Genomic DNA, 14,580 nt, shown 5'->3' on the forward strand with positions numbered 1-14,580 from the left:
AAAAGAGGTTATGATGTCATTTTCTGGATGACACTGTGAAGAGAAGCAGTGGTTATTCCTAGAATTGTTTCCTTCTCTGGCCTAGCTGAGTTTAATGTTTTCTTTATATCTGGGTTTTTTTTTATCATCCATTTAGGCTGTATGGTTTTCTTGTATTTCCCTTAGCCATTGTCAACTCTTGAATCTATTGGTTGATGATGTCTTCTCTTAGCTGTTAGTCTTCAGGTCCTTGTGTTTGGTCTTGCCTCTTCACGTTCTCCAGTTCTGTTAGTACCATAGATGGTCTTAGAGTTATCCACAGTTAGATTTGCTTTGTTCATTCAGTGTAGTTTTGCATTTTGAGTTTGGATAGTTTCTAATCTTTTCTACATCACTAATTTTTTCTCCCTTTTTCCTGAGTCCAATTTACCTTTAAACTCAATGAGTGGCTTCTTTACTTCTGGTACTTTTCAGTTCTAGCTTTTCTGTTTGTCCTTAATTAAAACATTTTGTTTCTTCTAGAATTCCCCATCTAGTCTTGCTTGTTGCATAACTTGTGACTAAATTTTTTAAACTATTTATTAGTCATTAAAAAATACTTGCCTGCTAGTTTCCACATCAGAGTCATTTACTAATATGAATCTTTTGCTAACTTTTTTTTAAAAACTTGATTATGGAATTCTTTGTTCTGTTTTTGGTGGCTATAATTTTTAATATATGCCAACCTTTTTGTATTTAGGCATAGTTGAGATGGAAATATATCATCTTTCCTACCAGAAACAAGCATCCTCACATTCTATTCGCCATTAGAATGGGGCTGAGTTGGTCTCATTTGTACTTTAGCTGAATCTGGGCTTTGACCTAGATTCTGTTCACCATTCTCTGAGGATGTTCCTTTAAGCAGCGTGTGTGTCCCAGACCCCAGGAGACTCCAGGGTGCTGTGACAGTACTAGTCGACCAGCAGCCCCAAATCTAACTTCTGGGCCCACAAGGCTTTCTTCCCACATCTGAGATTCTCCTTGCCTGTGTTGCTCCACCCTTATTCTCTCCTGCAAAAGCCTTTTTTTTTTTTTTCTCCAATGGAATTCAGTTAATTTTGGCTTCTTTGGACCCACAGTTCTCTGTTGAATTTTGAAAAAGCAATGATACTGTGACTTGTCTGGCTATGTGGGAGCAGTCAACTCAATTTCTGTATTGTAAATAGAAGCAAATGTCCAGTGATGCTGTTGTGCTCATTAACTTTGTAGCGATTTTAAGAGTTATACTGTTGTCTGATTTAAATAATTTTTTTTTAGGAAATCTCTACATGTGAAAACAATTTATTAATGAACATTCTTCTAGTGTTTTTTTTTTTTTTTTTTGTGGAACCGGGGATTGAACTCAGGCTTTTGCACTTGCCAGGCAAGCACTTGTCCTATTGAGCTATCTCCCTAGCCATGGTTTTTTTTTTTTGCGGAACCGGGGATTGAACTCAGGCTCTTCTAGGCAAGCGCTTATTCTACTGAGCCATCACTCCAGCCCCTGAACATTCTTCTAAAGGATGGCATAATTTACTTTCTAATTTTATCTTCTATGAGCAGGAGGTTAGGCCCATACCTCTGCTTACAACACACTTGGAGTAAAGGTTGCAGCATTACAGAACCACATTTAGACCGTGCAGCAAGTCTTAAGCACAGGAGTGGAATAAGGTGGTGGCAGCACCTGCTGGAGAAGGAATAGGAAACATTTGCAGCTTTGCAAGCCTCTGTTGCATGTCATTGTTTTGTTTTGTTTGCTTGCTTGCTTCTATAACTTTTAAAAAATAAAATAAAAATCTAGGTGGAGCTGTACTGGGGGGTAGCTCAGTAGCAGCACAAAGCTCTGGGTTTAGTTCCCAGTACCACCCCAAATGAAACAGACTAACCAACCTGCCAAAATAGAAATAGATGAAATGGTAGATCTAACTAAACTTAAAATGTCCTTCTTGATAAAGGCCTCAACCAGTTTTAGACATATTTGAAGTTCAGTTGTGTAAACTCACATATTGCATCAAATTTAGAAAAAGCCTTTGTTTTCTTTCCTTACAGGAGTACAAACCACCAGGAACCCGTAAACTTCATAATATTCTTGGAGTGGAAACAGGAGGACCTGGTGGCCGGCGTGCTGGGGAGTCGGGTCATACAGTAGCTGACTACTTGAAGTTCAAAGACCTCATTTTAAGGATGCTAGATTATGACCCCAAATCTCGGATTCAACCTTATTATGCCCTACAGCACAGTTTTTTCAAGAAAACAGCCGATGAAGGTACAAATACGAGTAACAGTGTCTCTACGAGCCCTGCCATGGAGCAGTCCCAGTCTTCGGGCACCACCTCCAGTACATCATCCAGCTCAGGTCTGTGCCACAGAGTGGGGTTAGACTTAGCAGTTTCTATACCAAGCTAGATTCTTCTAGAGTGTTTATAAAATGTGTCGAGAAAGTAGGAAAGAATTATTTTACTTAAATCTGTGGTTTGTGGTTTGTAGTATTCTCTCCAAAACTCCACACCATTTAATTGTGCGTGTATAATTTACAGTAGTATTTGTTCACATACATGAATTTGTTATAAAAGTGGTTGTTGCAAGAGAACTTAATTTTGGAGTATTTACTGACTTGGTGATATACGTTATATTAATATTGTTTTTTTTATAATATCCTTTTAATATATAGCTTTTGAATGTCAATTTGGACAGTTTTAAACTCCACGTTATAATGTGTTGTGCTATTTTAGGTGGATCGTCTGGAACGAGCAACAGTGGGAGAGCCAGGTCAGACCCCACACACCAGCATCGGCACAGCGGCGGGCACTTCACGGCTGCTGTCCAGGCCATGGACTGTGAGACACACAGTCCCCAGGTGAGTCACACAGTGCTGTGGCACTGTCCTGCCTAGTTTTAGGATTGGATACCAGGGGTGCCTTTGAGCTAGCATGTCGTTTATTTTGAAGACTCACAGGTCCTCATTTCTGAGAAAATACCACCTCTTTCTAGACATGGAAGTACCTTCCAGTAAGTTTCCCTTCCTTGATCAGAAATGGCTAACATTTAAGCCAGGCATGGTAGCATACACTTCTAATATCAGCTATTCAGGAGGCTGAGGCAAAACAAAACAAAAACCAGGAAGGCTAAAAATCAAACTATGAAAAGATTCAGAAACTAGAATGATGAGTACTAATAGCCTGTGGAGGCAGAATACTAGTAATCCAGAAGAAGCTGCTTAGACTGTACAGTCTCAGTTCCCACTTAGATCGGGGACCAGGACTGTGAGATTCAGATGCCACTGTGGTCAGCGAGGTAAACTTGGGGGTGTTTGAAACAGTGAATACTACACACCCACTAAATAGTAGCCATTCTTTGTTCTGTTTCAGAGTCTCAGTATGTTGCCCAGAGTGTCCTCACACTTCCCTGGGCAAGATAATGAAACTCTGTCTTAAAAGAAAGAAAAGAAAAGGCTTGCGTTTTTTGACTGCCTGACCTGGTCTTGTAATATTCACAGTTTTGCCTTCTGAGTCTGTTCAGGTCTTGCTTTTAGGGAGTTGGGGGGGAGGTGTTCCCCCTCATTTTATTTTGCTTTTGGTTTTAGGTAAGCCTGTTAAAGAGAGGCTCTATTTAAGTAATTTTTACAGAGGTGAAGTGGGTGGTAGTTGTAAAAATATTTGATATCTTTGTAAATTAACATTAGGGCATACCAGTGCTGGTCGTATGATGAGAAAGCAAGACTGATGTGAGTATTGTTCTCGTTTGGGGATGTTGGTTAGTAGTAACCCTCCTCATTCATACTCAGTGCTGTGGAGGAGATCTCACATGTAACTGCTACCATCAGTTACTATTTGCCAGCCCTGGTGGCAGTCTTCCATGTTTCTCAATTAGTCTCCTCTCTTGCATTGTCTTTAGTTGTTCCAAACTTTTCTGTTCTTTGCAGAAGCTTTGGCTTCTCTGTTTCTGCCCACTCCCACTCTGTAAAGAGTCTTCAGATGGAAACTTCCTTCAATTTAAATCATAGAACAAGTGCATGGCCTTGCCAGTGTGTGCCTATTTTCATCCTGTTCCCCCACTCTGTCCACGGTGAAAACAGAGTGCTTCTAAGTGCCATGTATCCCACCTTTTCTCAAGGGTCACACTTCCTAGGGGGTTTCATCCATGCTTTCCAGGGGCTGCACTCACCATCTCTATTGCAAGCCTTCCTGACTCTTTCCGAGTCAGACTTCACACTTGAGCCCCATGGCCATTGTTTGGAATCACGTGCTGAATGTACCACTTTGCAAGTTCCCACCTGACACTGTACATACATCACATAAGCTGGTGTCCTCATTTTCATCTCCAGTCCAACTTTCCTGCTGTTACCTGTGCTTTGTAAAAATGCCCTAAACTTACCTGTTTTTTAGTCATGCATGTGGGCACTAGGATTTTAAGTTAACCTCTTGGATCCTCCCTCCTCTCCCACACTGACTTGGGTACCTGCTTCTCTCGCTGCAGCCATCCCTACGCTGTCTCAGGAGGGGCATCCTGACTTTCCCTCTGGGTCCCATTCACTTCCTGGCCAGTACTGTGCTCCTCTTTGCAGCCACATGAACTTGACCTTGAAACAGTCTGGTCTTACGATTTTTCACTACTTTAAACCAGTGTTTGAGGGCGGGGAGAAGGCTCAGTAGAATAAGTGCCGGCCTGGCAAGCACAAGGGCCTGAGCACAATCCCCGGTTCTGCCAAAAACTGCAACCAAAAAAACAGTGTTTGACTTCCTCTTAAACCTTAAACAAAAGCCAGATTTGTTCACCAAAGTGGTGCTGATTTTCACAGTCTGGCTCTTCCCAGGCCCATCTTTATTCTCTGCCCATACTGATTTTTTAAAATACCAACTGTCCTGTCTTTCTTACATTCCAATTTCTCATCGTGGAATACTTTTTCCTCTCATTTTTGCTCAGTAATTACTGTTGATACTTTGCCTCTTCAATGTTACTACTTCCAGTGGACACAGTGGCACACTCCTGTAAGCCCAGCACTGTAGGTGGCAAAGATACTTGCTCCACAAGTTCAAGTGCACACCAAGCAGTTTAGTGACGCCCAGGATATGTATCTCTGTGTGAAGGCCCAAGGTTCAGTTGCTAGTACCAAAAATCAGTCACTACACAACATGGTATCCCCAATTTTTTAAGGTTTCCTGGCATCTTCTCTTCTAGATAGATTAAATAATATCTACCTACTCAGAATAACATGACAGCTATGAATACTATCCACCTACTCAGAATAACGTGACAGCTACATCCTATGTATCTCTTGCCTATATTTGACAGATGTCAGTATTTTGCTTTATTTATTTTTGGGGGTAGAGGGGCCTGGTTCTTGCTGTGTTTCATAGCCTGGCCTCAAATTTATAGTTCTTTTACTTCATCCTTGCAAGCAGCTTGGTTTACAAGTGTGAGTGACCGATTTTTGAATAATTATGTGGTTAAACACAAGTAAAATATAAAAGGAAATTTAGGAAAAGTCCATGTCCATTAACCACCTGTTTCTAATAAAACTATTGTATATTCTTTCTATCCTTTTTTGGAGATTTTTTTATGTGTATACATACAAATGCTAACTTTTTATCCAACTTCTGTACAGAAATATTATCATGCCATATGTGCTTCTACATGTGTTCAGCATATATTTTGGATCTTTTACTGTATCAGTACACAGAGAACTTTTTTGTTTTGTAGTTTCACAGTACTTCATCTCTTAAATAATTCATAAGTCATCTCACTAGTTGTCTCCTCCCGTTCCCTTTCATTTTTGTAGTATGGGAATTGAACCTGGGGCTTTGTGCATACTAGGTAAGTAGTCTTTCATCAGGCTACATTTCCATGTGCTTTAAGTTTATTGACAGGGTCTCAGTAAGTTCTCCAGTCCAGCCATGAACTTGGACTCCTCCTGCTTCAGGCTTCCCACTATACACATGCAGTATCATGTCCTTCTCAGTAGTTCCCTACTGATAGATGTTCAACTCACTTCCAGTTCTTATTACTATTAGAAATGTTGATGTAGTGAATAATACTGTACATGCATCATTTACACATGTGCAAGTTGTCTAATACAGATGCTTGAGAGCTGTTGAAAGTAAAATTGTGTAGTAAGGAAGGAAGGTGACTTTTGATTTTTAAAAATATTACCAAATTGTCCTTTGATTTTATAGTCCAAGAATTTGTGAAGCTCCATTGTTTAATATGTTCACAGTGGAGTCATACATGCAAGCCTGTCCCCTCAGGCTATTTGTATTTCCTCCTGTATGTACTACTGGTGATTCAAGCTGAAGGGAACATGGTAAAAACTATTACAGGGGCTGGACAGTGTAGTGTAGGTTCAGTTCTGTAATCCCAGCACGCAGGAAGCAGGGGAAGGAGGATTGCTAAAAATTTGGAGGTGAGCCTGAGCTAATGTGTTTAAGACCAGGCAGTCATACAAAGTGAGACCCTGTCTTAGAAAACCAAAAAGAACACAAGAAAACCCATTACAGTGCTGGGGTATGGCTCAGCAGCAGAGTGCTTGCCTAGCGTGTATGCTTCCGAGTTCCACCTCCAGGACTGCAAAACTCAAAGCAAAACCCCACACAAGGTCCAAATGCTTTATAGTAATCTTCCTTTACCAGTTGTTTTACTTTTCATAGTTTTGTTGATCTGTAGTCAGCTATGGTCTGAAAATACTAAGAGGAAAATTCCAGAAATGTAGGTTTTAAATTGCACACACTTCTGCACGGTGTGATGAGATCTCGCACCATACTGACCGATTCCATCCTTCCCTGTTCTGGGTGTGAATCACCTCTTTGACCAGCTTTCTACACAAGCTTCTTAGTATTTGCTTAATAACTGTCTCAGATTGACTGTCATGATAATGCATGGTGAGTATGAGTAACCTTAATTTTATTTAAAAATGACCCTAAAGGTCAACAGTAGTGATACCAGCAGTTCATCCAGCCCAGAGAGCAGCTATGAAGTTTTTATTTTAAGTGGCAAAGTAAAAAGTACAGTAAGATGTTTTGGGAAAGAGACCACATTGGCATCATAATTTATGCTTGTTTTCTCCTTCTTCTCCTTTTCCTTCTCTTTCTTCTTCCTCCTCCTCCTCCTCCTCCTCTTCCTCCTCCTCCTCTTCCTCCTCCTCTTCCTCCTCCTCTTCCTCCTCCTCCTGTTCCTCCTCCTGTTCCTCTTCTCTTTTTTTTCGTCTTCCTTTTTTTTTTCTTTTGGTCTTTTTCAAGATGGGGTCTCACCTGCAGCGCGCTGGCCTTCAGCTCACTTGGTAGTTCAGGCTGATCTTGAACTTGCAACAGACCTCCTGCCTCCGCCTCCTCCTGAGTGCTGGGATTATAGGCATGTGCCACCATGCCTGGCTGACATTGCTTTACTACATCGTATTGTTAATAATTGTTCTGTTATGGGTGTTATTCTCTTACTCTGCCTCATTTATAAATAAGCTTTACCACAGGTGTATATATCGAGGATAAAACAGGATAATCATCGCTCTAAATCTGCAATTCCATATCCATGGATTCAGCCAACTACAGATCAAAAATATTTGGTGGGATATTTACATCTCTGTTGAACATGTCCAGACCTTTTCTTGTCCTTATTCATATACAGTACAGTTTTGTAGCTGTAGCTGTCTACATAGCACTTAAGTTTTAAAAAATAACTAAAGGTTCAGTGATATAACTCAGTGGCACAGTGCCTGCCTGCCTGGCAAGCTTAAATTCCTGAGTTTGATTCCTGGTACCAAAAAAAAAAAAAAAAAAAAAAAAAAAAAATAGAGAAAGTAATGATCAATGATCTAAATTAGTTGGGAGGATATACATAAGTTATGCACAAATATCACACCATTTTACGTAAGGGTCTTGAATACTTGTGGGTATTGCCATTCACAGAAGTACTGGAACTAGCACCTTGCCAATAAGAAAAATCATCTATATGGATGGCAGAGTCTGCCAAAAATTGTATACATATTTAACAATTCTTCATCCTAATAAAGTCTGGAAGCTCATGGCCACCACTTTGAGCACCTCTTGTAATTGTGAAGGCCACAGGTAACTTGTATTAATTTCATGTCTCAGTAAGTTTAGTATTAAAATATTTATACAAAATTTCTTTTCTTAGGGTCGGCCAAATAGCTCAGCGGATTAAAGTGCCTGCAAGCAGGTACAGGTGTTGGGGGTTCAATCCCTGGGCCTGGCATGCAGGCCCCACCCCTGGGGTACACTGAGATGGCAGTGGAAGCTGGGCCTGGTGGCGCACACCTGTAATCCCAGCTCTTGGGAGGCTGTAAAGAGGCAGATCACTACGAGTCTGATCTAGTAGTGAGACCCTGAACACCCTGTAGACCCCTCCCTAAAATTTAAAAAAAAAAAAAAATTTTGATGTGTACTTTTTTTTTTTTTTTTCCAGAGTATTTCTAGAGCTCAGTATTTTACAAGGTTTTATGTATGCACTAGGGTTTGAAACTTAGCTGCTTTGGATAAGAGAAGCCTTTATTGTACAGGCTGAATTTCATTCAAAATGTTTGGGACTGGAATTGTTTCACATTTCAGAGTTGTTCAAATTTGGAATATTTGCATAGTCTTTCCAGTCTGGAAACCTGAAATTCTGAAGTGTTCCACTCAAAAAGTTTTGGGTTAGCAGTGCTCAATCTATATTGTCTTTTCTGAGAACTCTATTTTTTTTTTTCCTACTGGATTATACTCAGTAGTTAAAGTTTGGTTCTCAGAATATCTTCACTGAATACCTGAGATTTATGCTAACTGCTGATGGAGACAAAAATCTTTGCCTTCCCAGAGCTTATAGTGACCTAAGGAAAACACACACAATGAATAAATGAATAAAAATTTGAAGTAGTGTTAGTTGCAAAAAGAAAGTAAGGACTGGTGTAGCGAAGAAGTATTGCACTTAACTAGTACAATAGAAAGAAAAGCAACATAGCAAAGGATAGTGTCATTTAAAGCAGGCCAAACTCCAGTGACCCATAAACCCCAAAATTTGGGATAAAGTACTTTTTTCCCCCTTTTTATGTAACAACCCAGAGTGTGTGTTCTTGTGAACTATGTGGCCATTATCTGTATCTAGTCCCATACTTGCACCATGCCCTAGAACCTAGTTGTCCATTGTATAGTGTCATGTATTCAAAAATAGTTGGAAAGTATTGTATGTGCCAGGTCGTGGGTGACAAATTTTTTTCTCTTGATAAGTGAACACATGGCCATGCCTCTTGAGGGCTGGGAAGTATTCAACCATATAGATGCTCAGGAATGTGCAGAATCTACTTTTTGTGGACAGCTAGTAGCCTTTGCCATGGAGGAGCAGGGCAGCATTAGCCAGAGTGTTTAGGGCCGACCCTGAAACTGAAAGATAGAGAAAAGGCATCTCAGCTAGAACCTTAGAACAAGAGCCTTTCAGGGTAGAAAGGGAACAGCTGCCTTGAGGCATTTGGCAGATGTTGGCCAGGTGGAGGAATCCAGGTATGGCTGGAATCCGGTGGTTAAAGGAGGAAGTTGGAGCTACAGGTATTGGCCAGATTATGCAGGCTTGGATTATTTTGTTTTTCTGAATGCACTAAGAATTCTAAGGATTTGAAACAGAGAAGTGATAGATTTATGTTTGAACAGGATATTCCTGCTACTCTTCAGAGCATGGGTTGGAGATGGGCAAGAATAGGAACAGAGAGGTTTTTTTGGAGGCCATTGCACCGGTCGAAGCCTGAGCGCTAGCTACTGCCCTGGCTGCGTGATGAGATGCCTGGGGGTCTCTTGTGAGGAGACTTCATACTGTTGCTGATAGCTTGGAGAGAGTGAGGAATTGCTGAGCAACTGGATGGAAAGCAATCTTTTATTGAAACAAGAAAGATGGAGAAAGGAGGGAAATGTAAGAAACTTCTCTGGAACCTGCCAAAATACTATTTGCACTTCATAGAAAATAGCTGACTAACAATGGCTGGCATAGACAGTGCTGTCAAAGAAAGGTAGTGGCTAGTGAAATGTATGATCAGATGTATGGATGTAACTTCCAAAATATTGCCACTTTTGTGGTAAAATATTTTTTACTGTGGAGCATAATTTGATGTTTTTTTTTTTTTTTTTTTTTTGTATTTAAAACTGCCTGACACATTAAAAGTATCATAATTAATGAAACTTTTCCAAGAATCTAAGTGCTTGTGTTGTATCTTCTAATTGATGATGAAAGCTCCAAGGCAGCACTCTAATCATTTTGAATGTTGTTACAGGTGCGTCAGCAGTTTCCAGCGCCTCTTGGCTGGTCAGGCACTGAAGCTCCTACACAAGTCACTGTTGAAAATCATCCCGTTCAAGAAACAACCTTTCATGTAGCCCCTCAGCAGAACGCGTTGCATCATCACCATGGAAACAGTTCCCATCACCACCACCACCACCACCACCACCACCATCACCACGGACAGCAAGCCTTGGGTAACCGGACCAGGCCAAGGGTCTACAATTCTCCAACAAATAGCTCCTCTACCCAGGATTCTATGGAGGTTGGCCACAGTCACCACTCCATGACATCTCTGTCTTCCTCAACAACTTCTTCCTCGACATCTTCTTCCTCTACTGGTAATCAAGGCAATCAGGCCTACCAGAACCGCCCAGTGGCTGCTAATACCTTGGACTTTGGACAGAATGGAGCTATGGACGTTAATTTGACCGTCTACTCCAATCCCCGCCAAGAGACTGGCATAGCTGGACACCCAACATACCAATTTTCTGCTAATACAGGTCCTGCACATTACATGACTGAAGGACATCTGACGATGAGGCAAGGGGCTGATAGAGAAGAGTCCCCCATGACAGGAGTTTGTGTGCAACAGAGTCCTGTAGCTAGCTCGTGACTACATTGAAACTTGAGTTTGTTTCTTGTGTGTTTTTATAGAAGTGGTGTTTTTTTCCAAAAACAAAGTGCAAAGCTGCTTGAATCAGAAGGAGATTAACACACTGAACCGCTACAAGAGGGCAAAGCTTTTTTTTTTTTTTTTTTTTTTTTTTTTAACTTGAAAAGATTGCAAAGGGACAATGAAGTTTTTAAGAGCCATGTCCAAACTCATCTTCATGGATAGCTCAGAGGTATCCTCTTTTTGCCTCCCCCATTTAACTTGCCACCTCCCAGTCATAGTGGGCTTTTTGTCTTTCTATTCAACAAAAGTTAATGTTCAGATGTTGGTCTTGGTCATTTGCCAACTGATTTTAAAAATAAAAAGGCACTGCACATAATTTGCATAAAGGGCCCCACAAGGGTGGTTTTTGTTTTTCTTTTTTCTTTCTGCCTCCCCTTTTTTTGTTTGTTTTGTTTTGGGTGAAGGGGGGATTTGGGTTTTTTAAGTCCTCTAAACACACTTGGGCACGGAAATGCAGTACTGTAAGGAAGAGGGACCTCCAGCTTACACAAACATCATCTTCAGCTGTGTGAAAGGGACGATTGTGTTGGCGTTTGTAAGGCACATTGAGCATGCTAAGTGGCGGGGATCAGGACTCTCCTATCTGAACCTCCTGAGGAGCAAAGCAGCGATTACATGAGATCCTGTGGATCTCCTGTTGGAGAGGCCGCGGGAGGATAGGATGGAACATGACTGGTCTCCTAATCAAGGTGCACTGAGAAGCAATCAACGGGTCGGTTGTGGCCAGTCCTGGGGAGGTCTGAGTGGTGGTCTTTGGGATAACCTTTGGCCTTACGGATTTGGACTCGAAATTAGAAGAGCCTACCATTTCAGATGCAATCACTTGTGGACATGCTTTTGCAGACAGTCCTTAATGCTGAAAACACAGAGAATGGGTAATTCAAGAGGCCTTTCTTTTAAAATAGACTTTTGTGACCCACTAATTGTAAGGTATTGCAAGGTCACTTTGCGTGTGTCATAAAGTTGACTTCTTATTGGTTGAAGGTCACAGAAGTAGTGGTTTGCTTTGATGGAAATAGCTACAGCTGTGTCCCTTCCTGCTTTTTACTTTTTCTTTTGCTTTTTTCTCGGCACGTGGTATCTCCACCATTTCTTCTGCACAAAGATGTCTTCTGTTCATCCTGAACATTTTTAAAAATGCAGAATTTTATGTGACTGCTTTTTTGCCTCACAATTATGCTGTGAATTTTACAAAAATTTATTTTCTTTTTTGATAATTTATTGTACCAAAGCTGTTTTTATAGCACATAGATGTCTGTAACCAATAATGTAGCAGTTCTGCACTTTGACACAAGGTGTAACTAGACCATTTTTAAATGTCAGTTGAAAATTATGGCTGTACTATTGCTTAAACAAAACTGGAACTGTTGTTGAATCCATAGCCAATACATTTACAGCAATCTGTGTACTGAACATAATAGATTGACATCTAATTCCAGATTACAACATCTGTCGCAGTCTCAGTGTGTTCAGGCTTCTGAAGGTAAAGGGACACTGGATCCAGAAGCTATGGAGCCAGCGATTGATCCTTGTATTCCTGATTAACCTACTTGTAAACTTGAATGCAAGACCTTGATCCCTTGATCGCGCCACCAGGTCCACAGTAGGAGCAGGAGTGAGCAGAGCTCTCGGCGTGACCTGACATGAACAGGCTGGAGTTTAGCAGGTGCCTCGTTTTGAGATTATGCTGCCTTAATGTAACACAGTCTGGCAGTTGCTAAATTTGTGTTCCCCTTTTAAATTGACCAATTTTAGGATGTGATACTTTTGAGCGGTTGAATTGGGAGAATGAAGATAGTGTAATTTACCTGTCCAGGATCAAAGAAGCCTAGAAAAGAAGCAGTAATCTACCTCTGCCGATAACCCTGTTTGAAACAACAGCAGGACACCACATTACTTTTCATGGGTCAACTCCATGTGGCTGGCTAGGTCAATTTTTCTGAACAAAAGCAGGTTTTTATATGTAAACAATGATGAAAGAAAGGCTTAAGACTATGTAAATGTGAATGGAAACTTGGAAATACGTTTTTATAAACCACAGATTTTTTTGTTGTTAATCAGGAGATCCATATTTATTTTGTAATTAAATGTCAAGCCTGTGGATGATTTTTTGAACTTAGTAGTTCATAAAGGTTTACAGTGAATAAAGGGTGTCATCTTGAGTATAGCAATATCAAAAGGGATTCAGTAGTTACTGCTGTTTAAGAATATGGAACATAAGGTTAAGACCCTATATGAGTCAGGGCATTTTTTTCTGTGCTGGTTGCCACATCTTACCAAGCACCAAAAAAACTAAAGCAGTTTTTAAACCAATATTTACATAAAGAAAATCATAAAATCCAATGCTTCTGCATACTGTGTTATGTTACAGTCCAGTTTTGTGTGCTTTACTACACAGTTTGGTTACAGGACTTCTGTGCATTGTAAACATAAACAGCATGGAAAAGGTTAAATACCTGTGTTCAGATTGTAAGATCTAGTCCGGACTTGCTGTGTATATTGTAACGTTAAATGAAAAAAGAAACCCCCTTTGTATTATAGTCATGCGGTCTTATGTATGATAAACAGTTGAATAATTTGTCCTCAGACTCTTTACTATGCTTTTTTAAACTTAATTGAAGAAAAATGTAAACGTAGTAAAAACCTTCCTATGCAATTGACCTGGTCCAGGTTGGTAGGTATACCAAGTATAAATCTAGTCAAATGTGTAAAAAGGAAAGAAAATATTTGAGTTACATCAACTTAGGCTTCAGATATCTCTGAAAGTAAAAATTGGAGGTTTAACGTCACTTGATTTTTAAAATTGGTTCTTTAAATACTCTGTTCACATAATTTCTCTTGCTAGTGTTTTGGTTGGTAGTGTTTAGAATGGTAGTGGGCTTGGAGCTGCGTGGACAGAAGCAGGGAGCACACATGGACCTGTCCACCCCTCTTTCCCCAGACCCTAGTGTATATCAGGGACTTGCGTGTATGCATCCTAGAATTCTTGCCACAGCGAGTCAGCTCTAACCTGAAGTCTTACTTTGTAAATGAACCTGCTTAAGTATATATTAAGGTGGCTTTTAGCAGGTAAGGAACTTAAAATAGTTAAGTTTTGTTCTGTAAAATTCAGGTTAGTAAAGTTGAACTCAGCACATGTAGAACAATGGAAAACTTCTTAGGGTTTTTTAGGGTCTGAGAATTAGTAAATGGCATATTTTGTGCAATGGACTGAAAAACCCTTTTTTTTAATTTAATGATTTGAATTACATGTTTAAAAAAGTTAAATGCAGTAATTATATAAGGCCCCCAAATCCTTGCCACTGTACTCCTTCCCAGCCTGTGTGTTGTCAAAAGCTCGTTGTGTTCTTTTAGAAAAATACAGAAATCAGTGTGAAGCTGACACAGCACTAGGTTGGTTCCCTGATTACCTTTTGATTGCTCTGCTTTTGTTGGCCCTCAGAATGCAAGAGCAGTGCTCATGTTTTAAATCTATTTTTGTAGTGGTGATCATACGTAATAGACGCAGTGGTTTATTCCAAAAACATGACTTGGCCTTAATGTCACATATGAAGCAAGTTTCAAAATGTAAGATTACTAAAGGGACAAAAGCCGTGCACAACTTTGGTGCACTGTGACTATGTTGGTGCACTGAGACTGTTTTGATTTCTAAAGTCTAC

At 40.2% G+C, this 14,580-nt stretch overlaps 1 protein-coding gene across 3 annotated transcripts in view; it reads left to right on the plus strand.

Moving 5' to 3' along the window:
• Dyrk1a (dual specificity tyrosine phosphorylation regulated kinase 1A) overlaps positions 1–13,577 on the plus strand; it is a 164,521-nt gene extending 150,944 nt beyond the window's left edge. For all 3 annotated transcript variants that reach the window (XM_023715876.1, XM_004631758.3, XM_004631759.3), the window contains exons 10-12: positions 2,047–2,353; positions 2,730–2,854; positions 10,238–13,577. In XM_023715876.1, the coding sequence (XP_023571644.1) occupies positions 2,047–2,353; positions 2,730–2,854; positions 10,238–10,858 (1,053 nt within the window). In that variant the 3' untranslated portion in view covers positions 10,859–13,577. The remainder of the gene's footprint in view (positions 1–2,046; positions 2,354–2,729; positions 2,855–10,237) is intronic.
• The last annotated feature ends 1,003 nt before the right edge of the window (positions 13,578–14,580 follow it).

Source organism: Octodon degus, unplaced genomic scaffold (assembly GCF_000260255.1).
Source record: "Octodon degus isolate 3935 unplaced genomic scaffold, OctDeg1.0 scaffold00045, whole genome shotgun sequence".
NCBI classification, from domain to species: domain Eukaryota; kingdom Metazoa; phylum Chordata; class Mammalia; order Rodentia; family Octodontidae; genus Octodon; species Octodon degus.